The sequence below is a fragment of the Carcharodon carcharias genome, chromosome 6 (genome assembly GCF_017639515.1).
Source record: "Carcharodon carcharias isolate sCarCar2 chromosome 6, sCarCar2.pri, whole genome shotgun sequence".
Lineage (NCBI taxonomy): Eukaryota > Metazoa > Chordata > Chondrichthyes > Lamniformes > Lamnidae > Carcharodon > Carcharodon carcharias.
Genome location: NC_054472.1, coordinates 141,846,482 through 141,856,576, shown reverse-complemented (window position 1 = coordinate 141,856,576; position 10,095 = coordinate 141,846,482). Strand labels below are relative to the sequence as shown.

The following is a 10,095-nucleotide window of genomic DNA, read 5'->3' as shown; positions in this document are numbered from 1 at the left end:
TCTTACAAGGTAAATTCTAACCATCACCCCATGACATTCAATGGCATTACCATCGCTGAATCCCCCATTATCAATATCCTGGGGGGAGTTCCCATTGACCAGAAACAGAACTGGACCAGCCATATACATACTGTTGACTACAAGAGCAGGTCAGAGGCTAGGAATTCTGTGGCGAGTAACTCACCACCTGACTCCCCAAAGCTTGTCCACCATCTGCAAGGCACAAGTCAGGGGTGTGATGAAACACACTCCAATTGCCTGGACGAACGCAGCTCCAACAACACAAGAAACTCGACACCAAAGGTAAAGCAGCCGCTTGATTGGCACCCCATCCACCACCTTCAACATCTAATACCTCCACCACTGGTGGCAGTAGTGTATACCATCTACAAGATGCACTGCAGCAACTCAAAGGATCCTTCAATAGCACCTTCCAAATCCATGACCTCTACTACCTAGAAGGACAAGTGCAGCAGATGCATGGGAACACCACCATCTACAAATTCCCCTGAGCCAAACATCACCCTAACTTGGAGATATCTCGGTGTTCCTTCACTGTCACTGAGTCAAAATCCTGGAATTCCCTCCTTAACAGCACTGTGGGTGTACCTACTCCACATAGACTGTAGCAGTTCAAAATGGCACACCACCCCCTTCTCAAGGGCAATTATGGATGGGCAATAAATGCTGGCCTAGCCAGTGGCGTCCACATCCTGTGAAATAATTTTAAAAGAGGACATTTCTCCTTGTGGGAGATACCAGAACTATGGACATAGGTTAAAAATAAGGGGTGTCTCATTTAAGATGGAAGGGAGAAATTTTTTTTCTGAGAATCATTAGTATGTGGAATTCTCTTCACCAGACAGCAAGTGGAAGCAGGGTCATTGAATATTTTTAAGGCTGAGTTAGATGAATTCTTGGTAGCTGAAGGAGGTAGATGGAAATTAAGAGTTGAGGGCACAAATCAAATCAGCCATGGCTTTAACAAATGCTGGAGCAGGCTCGAGGAACCAAATGGCTTACTCTTGCTCCTAATTCTATGTGTCTATGTAAAAATACACATGTCACTGTTCCATCAAGCCAATTGGATTACAATCAATAAAAATGGCTTCTAAAATAATTTTGTTTTAAATTCAAAATTTATAACCCACAAGTATCCTTCGATATAATTCTGTAAGTATGTTTATGACGCTCTATGATTCTGTGATGGAAGCATGAGAAAACAAGCTGCACCTGCAAGCACCTGGAAAATCAATGGGACACACTTTACTCATGGCTCAATCAAAGTCAATACGACTCTAAGTGTCTATGCTAAATGCATGTAACAAACTGTAAGATACAATTTGCTCACACATCCAGTAATAATCCGAAAAATGATAACTAAAATCAAAAAAAAACCAAAAATAGATAAATAAAGTTTCGTAAATGTAATAACAAAAGAACAAAAAAGATATATAACCAAAAACAACAATAAAGGAAGAAAGGATTTACCCAAAGAAGAAGAGGAAGAAAAGAAAAAAATCCATGAAAATACGCAAAACGAGGATAAAAGAAGAAGAGAGAACCAACACACAAGAGGACGATCAAAAAGAAAAAGAATAGAGATAGAGAATAAAGAATGAAAAGTAAATGAGAATAGCAAAAATGTAAAAAAGAAAAAGAATCAAAAGAATAATACGAGGAAAAAAAAGAGGACTAATAAAAAAAACAAAAAAATACTGACAAAAAGACATAAACAATAAAAAAAATAGAAACACAAAAAAACCAAAATAAAAAATGTGAGATTACCAAACCAGAAATGCACTCTGTATCGTGGTTGGATGATTCCAACAAAGTATAGAAACAATAAAATTCATGTAGGAAAAAGAATTATTGGTATATTTAAAAAATCCGTGAAAGAGAAATGAGTTCAAGAAAAGATAGTTAATAATAAAAAAACAAAAAAAAGCAAGAACAGAATGATTTAAAAAAAATTACAAAAGTAACAAATACAAACCTGACAAAACAGAAAACGTAGTTAATCCACAATGCGCTGTAGGGTACTGTAATATAGTATGGAAAAGGGGTGGGATAGCGAGAAAAAAAAGCTAGGAACTTTCATTATAAATACATTTTACTGCAGTGCATGACCACATATACTGACAATAAAGAAAACTGACAGCTCTCGCAAAAAAGATACTGATCTTTACAAAGTACATTATAAATCTGAAAACATTCCGTTAAACCATGTTGTGTTTACTTGCCTCTGTTCGGGTAGGCTTCCTGCCCATCTTTTTCTGTGTGGTTGGATCTATTCCCATAGTTACTGATTTAGGTGCACCACTAGTTGGTTTGACGTCTGGGTTCACTTGTGCAGGATTATAGGTGACCATTTGTACCTTAGTTTCAAAATTCCCTGTGGAAGAGAAATGTCATCTCAACATATATTCAAAAAAATGTCTATCGTAACAATTAAATTTGAAACTGGGATTGTTTTTATTTAAGGAATGTTCCTACTTGCACAAACGTAACAAACTTGGCAGACCTGTCACCGAGTCCATGATCAGAAATGATTGCAAATTAAGACTGAACATCTGATTCTTATAGAATCGGGACAAGCACCTCCCCTTCACAGCTGTCCATTCCTATAATGGCTGTTGGCTCATTTATCCTACACACCACACTATATGACTAATCCCACACTGTATTTCCCAAACACATCACGACCTTTTTTTTCACCTCAGCCACTAAAACACGAACCACAACATAATTAAATTATATAATTTGGCACACAAAGCTGTAAATTTAAAAATGGTTATTAAAATTTTTCAGTTAGCTTTTCAAAACTCCTTGGGAGCAACTTTCTGTGGGGGTAAGTTAGAAGTAACAATGTGAAAAAAACCACACAAAAATTCCTACTCATGTTAGAGCTAACTGGGGGAAAAAAAACGTCATATGGAAAATTCATTTTGTAAAACCCAGTATGAGTACAAGAAATGCTTTGGTTATAAATTGAACTCGGTGTTTTTGGTCCTTGCATGCCAGCTCAAAGCACACATTTGTTGGGAACTTCTGGCATGCCATGCAGATTTAAAGGTTAGAACTCATATCATCAATATCATCATCCTGTTCATTTCTGTAATGAAGTTATTGTTTGATGAGAAAAATCAACAAGCTTTTCAGTCAGAAGTCAGAACTCAATTCATCATAGAATCATGCAGCATAGGAGGCCATCTGGCCATCACTCCAATTCCGACTCCCCAACTGTCTCACTCTCCTGCTCTTTCCCCATAGCCTGCAAATTTCTCATTTTGAAGTATATATCCAATCCCTTTTCAGAAGTTACTGTTGAATCTGCTTCCACCTCTTCGAACAGTGCATTTCAAATCATAACTCTAAGTGCAAAAAAAAATTCTCATTTCCCCTGAGTATTTTGGCAATTATTTCGAATCTGTATCCTCTAGTTACTGACTTTCGTTTTGAACATTTTTATGCAGTCTCCCCTAACTTTAATACAAAATGCTGCAGATGCTGGAATTCTGAAAGAGAGAGAATGTTGGGAATACTCTCTGCTTCTCTACAATCCAGCTTCTCTACTTTCTCCACATAATTGAAGTCCTGAATCCCTGGTAGCATTCTAGTAAATATCTTCGACACCCTAAATCCTTCCTGAAATGTGGTGCCCAGAATTAGACACTAGCTGAGGCCTATTTAGTGTTTTATAAAGGTTCAAGGTACCTTCCTTGCTTTTGTACTCTCTGCTTAAAGCCCAGAATCTCATAAGCTTTAAAAAAAGAGCTTTATGAACTTGTCTTGCCTCTAAAATTATATTTAATTAATATTTCCTATCCTCATAGGAATATAAGCATGCCAATATTGAAAGAAAATGAAACAAGTGCTTTAGCAGCTCTCAAGAAAACCATATATATGTTAAGTCACTAAGGTAACAATTTCTTGCAGAATGTTAACAGGCATACAAACTTGCCAACTCGCACAGATTTCCCCATCGAGCCTCATAGACCTGATGTCCACCTCAAAAGTCTTACTTGCGCTTTAATCTGATGGAAAATATCAGTCCTCAGCACAGCAAAGCAGTACAGAGTCTTCAGCCCACTTACACTGAGGAGCAATCAGAGATCCAACAGTTAAACCACTTGTCCCAATTCTAGCCAATGCTCCTCTGCGCACACCAAGATCAACCTCCCTGGACGACTGTCATCCAATTCTCTGCCAAAAGACAGGCTGTGGTGGGACCAGCAACTGGATTGTAGAACCAGGCTAGTGTGAGCCTCAGGCTGGGAGAGGAGCCTTGAGCTTCAATTCATATTGAATTAATATGCCCTCTCACTTTAAGGGCAGAATTTTGCCGTCGGCGAGCAGGGGGCAGGGCCCACTCGCCAACTCGTAAAATTACGCGGGATGACGTCAGACGGAACCCCTGACGCCATCCCGGTCCATTTAAATTTTCAGGAAGGCGGGCCCGCAGCAAAATCAGCTGTGGGCGCGTCGACCTATCAATGGCCAATTGAGGCCATTGACAGGATCAATTATACAATTAAAAGAACCTGCCCGTCCGACCTCAAGATCAGCGGGCAGGCCAGGAGCCACGGCGGCCAACAGATAAAACATGAAACCTCATCCACTGGTGGGATGAGGTTTCATGTCAGGTTTTAAAAAGTTTAAGAAAGTTATTATGTAAATTATGAACATGTCCCATCTCATGTGACACGGTCACATGAGGGGGACATGTTAGGGAACTTTTTTTCTTCTATTTTTCATATTTTTCAAAGTGTAAGCGATCTCCCTGAGGCTGCACTTTGCCCCCACATCCCGTGAATGAATAGAAAAAATTCAAACCTAATTCAGCAGGTGGAAGGTTTGGGGAAGAGGGTGATCAAGTCTACTGCATTTTGTAATTTCACAGTGAAGTTTGGAGTTGGAAATTTTCTCTAGTGTCAGATTAATCAACAAATGCAAACATCTTCAAAATATCCAGCATTATGCAATTATATATGATCACTGCTTAACAAGATTTAATAATCCTATAAAATGTTGTTTCAGAGGTAAAGGTTGCACAATAAAAATGTAACAGGCTGAAAATTTTGCACAAAGATAAATTGGTGTATTTGCAAAGATTCAAAAGGAAAGATGGGCATAAGTGACACTTATTGTCCTCTATTTTGGGTTGAAAGAATTTTGTCTGTTGAAAAATACTCGCGATAGCTTTGGCAAGTCAAATATTTCTGAGTCAAAGCAACTCTGCTATTATTTGCTGAATTGTGAATGCTGAACTATTGGTTCATCATACAAAATGAACAGTTTTCACACTATTGAGCCTAGTTATATGACATGGATCAGAAACAAGTGCCTTGATATTAACTACCCCTCCATGATTGTACTGAAGAGATCATGGGTGAGCCCAAAATGGCTTTCAAACATTTCTATTAACATGTTTAAATCAGGCTGACAGCGCAATTAGAAGCCGGATTTAAATCTAACTGGTAGTTGACCAGGTTTACCCAGGCCCTTCCAACAAGCCTTAATCCACCCTTCTGCTGATTGCAGTCTCTCTCCAACCCTTGCCACGATCAGCGACCTCCACCCCCACCAGACCAAGCCCTGACACGCAGTCTCCGTGATCAAAGCCAACAACCACCCTCATTCCGGGTCTGTAACCTGATCTCCTCCAAATGGCCAGGGATCATCCTAAGGGTTTGCGGCCGCAGCCTCTGACCTGACCTGGTTTTCCCACCTGTCAATTTAGCTTGCTGCCACACAGGAAACAGAAACGGAAGATATCTTGAGGAGTTGGTTTTGAGTAATAATTTAATATTTGAATTAAAACCCACACAGACAAATTCAGCTTGTGGTTCATGCATCATCGTTTCCCACTGAAACCTTTCCACAAACTCATTTCTTCACAGAGAAAAAAAAACCTCTGCAAAATTGTTGAAACTGAAAACAACTTAATTTTGTAGTCATTTTCTGGGACATAAAATAATTATAAAATCAGAATCTAACCTCGCATATCAGAGAAGTCAATTTTCATCATTCTTTATTTACTGATGGTTGGATTTCAACATCAGAAAGAGGAGAGAGTTTATTGGCTATTGTGAGATTTTCTTGAATTGCCACTGAAATAAGATAAGAATCAGAAGCAGGAGGAAGCTATTCAGCCTCTGGAGCTTGCTTGGCTATTCGATTGTGGCCTTAACTCCATTTTCCTGCCAGCCCCCTTATGGAGTATTCAATGACCCAGCCTCCACTGCTCTCTGGGGTAGAGAATTTCAAAGATCAATGACCCTCAGAAGAAATTCCTCCTCATTTCAGTCTTTAGCAACCCCTTATTTTGAAACTGTGCCCCCAGTTCTAGGTTTCCCCACGAAGGGAAACATCCTCTCAGCATCTGCCCTGTCAAGTCCCCTCAGGGTCTTAGATATTTCAATAAGATCACCTCTCATTCCACTAAACTCCAATAAGTATAGGCCCAACCTCCTTAGCCTTTCTTCATCCCAGGAATCAACCAACTGGACCTTCTCTGAACTGCCTCCAATCCAAGTATATCCCTGCTAAAGATCAACACAGTACGCAACATCGTAGACACTCTAGATGCCCAACATCCTGTACAGTTGTAGCACAACTTCCCTACTTTTAAACTCCACCCCCCCTTACAAAAAGGCCAACATTCCATTTGCCTTCTGAATTACTTGCTGTACCTGTGTGCTAACTTTTTGCAATTCACGAACAGGACAATGCTGCATTCTGCAGTCACTTTCCACAAACAATATTCTGCTTTTCTGTTCTTGCCAAAGTGGACAACCTCACATTTGCCAACAGCCAAATTTTTTCTCACTCACTTAACCTATCTAAATCCCTTTGCAGACCCTCTCCTCACAATTTGCTTTCCTATTTTTCTGTCATCGGCAAATTTGACTAATACACGTTGTCCCTTCACCCAAACCATTAACATAGAAAGTAAATATTTGAGGCCCCAGCAATGACCCCAGTAAACCCCATCAGTTAGTTTGCTAACTTGAAAATGACCCTTTTAACCAGACTGTTTCCTGCTAGTTAGCCAATCCTCTATCCATATTACCCCCAGCACCACAAGCTCTTATCTTGTGTATAATCTTTTATGTGGCACCTTATCAAATGTTCTTTGGAAATCCACATAAATTACATAGGGGAGATGTGGCGTAGTGGTAATGTCATTGGACTGGTGATCAAGAGACCCAGGCTAATATTCTTGGAACGTGGGTTCAAATCCACAGCAGCTAGTGGAATTTAAATTCAATGAATAAATCTGGAATATAAAGCTAGTGTCTGTAAGCGATTGTTGTAAAAACCCATCTGTTTCATTAATGTCTTTTAGGGAAGGAAATCTGCCTTCCTTACCTGGTCTGGCCTACAAGTAACTTCAAATCCACAGTAATGTGGTCAACTCTTAACTGCCCTCTAAAAGGACTTAGCTCAGGTCAGTTCAAGGGCATTTAGGGATGGCCTTGCCAGCGACACCCACATCCCATTAGAGAATAAAGAACTACATCTCCTGGCTCTCCTTTATTCACCCTGTTTGTTACATTCTCAAATAATAAATTAGTCAAACATGACTCTCCTTTCATATGACCATTTGACTCTGCTCGTTATGAATATTACTAATTATTTAGTAGTGGATTTCATCATTCTCTCAATGACAAATGTTAGGCTAACTGGTCTATAGTTCCTTGTTTTCTGCCCCCTCTCTTTCTTGAATGGAGGCCTTTATACATTTGTGATTTTCCAATCTGGAATTTTGGAAGATTACAACCAATGCATTCACCATCTCTGCTGCCACTTCTTTTAAGGCTCCACGGTTAGGTCACCAAGACCAGAGGACTTGCCAGCCTTTATTCCCATTTGTTCTTCAGTTTTAAATTCCTCCCTATTGCCTCTTGACTTTGATTTTTCACCATTAATCGGGATGCCCCTAGTCTCTTCCACCATGAAAACGGATACCAAAAACTTCAACATCTCGGCTTTTTATTTTAACCTTGCCAAAAAAAGGAAATAGTGTGCTGCTATCCGCTTACCTGAGCCTGATCCAGAATTATCATAATCATCGTCGTCAACTGGCCAATTTCCAGACTCAATGGGCTCATTCTCAAAAGACTGTTCAAGATAGAATTCCTCAGGCCATGGCATTTTTGTTGCTGAGACTGACTGCCTCTATAATACAAAAAAAAGATGGATTTTTTAAAAATTCAAAACCCTAACAGCATCGGGTATTATTTGCACATAAGACAAATTAAGTTTCTATTGTCACACATCAAGAAGCTTGCTAGTCAATTATGAAATGGTAATGGAGAATAAAATAAATTAAATGCATGTTTCCTATATTCCTACAAAATGTTACTTAAGAAAGAGGCACAACTTTGCAGGTTCTCTCTAGTTGCATCGATTGTAGCCTTTTGGTATGGTCCTTATAAAAAAAACGGCCAACACAACTTTTCAAAACCATAATTTTTGCATTACAAGTAGTTTTTTTGACATGCTGCAAGGGATTACAGGCTAAAAATCTGTTTCCTCCTGTTCTGGGCATGGGGAGAGTGCCTTGCGATCTGCCTGCATCCAGTCCTGTTGGAGCATGACCTTTGCTGATGGATGGCTGAATGCTCCACAGGGGCCCTAGTAAACGTTCCAGCTAACCTGCATCTCAAAGGCGCAAGTGCCTTCTTAAAAGGAAGCTGCTGCTGACTGCCTGTGGCACTTATGGAGGAAGCTGAACAAATGGAACACCAGGGAACAGAGAAGACTGAAGTTCATGGATGAGGCACTTGAGGTCTTTCTGAAATGGAGTTTGCCAGGAGCGGCCATGTTTCCGCCAGGGGACAGGAGACCCTTCAGGAACACCCTCCAAAAAGGGAGTGAGAGTAGGGAGCTAGGGAGGTCAATTCATGGAGTCTAGGCCAGAGAGCCTGGCAGCAGTGCTGCAAGAAGTTCAGTTACCTCATGCAGGCAGCCAATGTCAGTGATCACCACATGACATCACCAACCCCTCATTACTCAGTGCACCACACCAGCATCACTCCACCAGCAACAGTCCCTAGCATTCAGGCCCATCATTCAATTGCTTCACATACCTTTAATGATACCAGCCTCAGACTCATCTCTTGCACCCTCCACATACCTCTAGCTATTCAATGTAGCAGGCATATCACCCAAACAGTGCAACACAATGACCAAAACAAGGATGCACACAAATGCAGAAACCAGAGCAGATCTGATTTGGGGGGGCTGCAAGGCAGAGCTGCATTTCTTGAGCCTTAGGGAAAAGGTGGTCCTCCGCATCGTGGGGCCGGCTGCAAACAAGCCTGTTGCATCTCGTGCTGCCGAGAACATGGAGGATGATGTTTTCCCACCTTGCGGCCCTTCTTAGCTCCAACCTCACCCTCATCCTGCTATCTGGCATGAAATACCAGCTGCTGATGGTATAAGCAGTCCATGCAGTGAAAGCATTGCATTAGAACACTGATGAACTGATCCACGAGGTTTCTGTGGCAGCATGGTTCTCATTGTCCATCCGTTATCCTCAAGATCTGGTGGCAACGGGCAGGGTATCAGCTGTATGTATGTATGTAAAATAGATACTCCTTGTCCCCAGACAGACAGACACTCTGATGCTTTGTATTGGCCCAAAGATAATGGGAATCACTGACTGCATCAGGATGAAGAAATCGCGCCTGCTGCCAAGATAGCAGTCATTCATAGGAGTCATGTACAGCACAGGAGGCAGCTAGTCAGCCCACTGGATTACTATGCAGGGAGCCAGCATGGATCAATCAGTCCCACTCCCCTTCTTGATGTCCGCAGCCCTGCAGGTTTATTTCCTTTACGTGTCCATCCAATTTCCTTTCGAAATCGATTGTTTTTCTTCCACTATTGTCTTGGGCAGCGAGTTCCAGGTCATTACCATTCGCTGCACAAAACATGTCCACCTCACATTCCCCTGCATCTCTTGCCCAAAACCTAAAATTTGGGTCCCCTAGTCCTTTTACCATAGCAGATGGGAACAGATTTTTCCAAACCAGTCAGATTTGTACACCTCTATTAAAACTTCCCTCAATCCCCTTTGCTCCA

The 10,095-nt window shown here is 40.9% G+C and overlaps 1 protein-coding gene across 1 annotated transcript in view; it reads right to left on the bottom strand.

The window, feature by feature from the left end:
* Positions 1–2,219: 2,219 nt before the first annotated feature.
* Positions 2,220–10,095, bottom strand: part of LOC121278836 (syndecan-2-like) — a 102,528-nt gene continuing 94,652 nt past the window's right edge. Inside the window, exons 3-4 of the mRNA XM_041189295.1 lie at positions 8,049–8,184; positions 2,220–2,395 (exon numbers count right to left, since the gene is read on the bottom strand). Of these exons, the coding sequence (XP_041045229.1) occupies positions 2,220–2,395; positions 8,049–8,184 (312 nt within the window). The remainder of the gene's footprint in view (positions 2,396–8,048; positions 8,185–10,095) is intronic.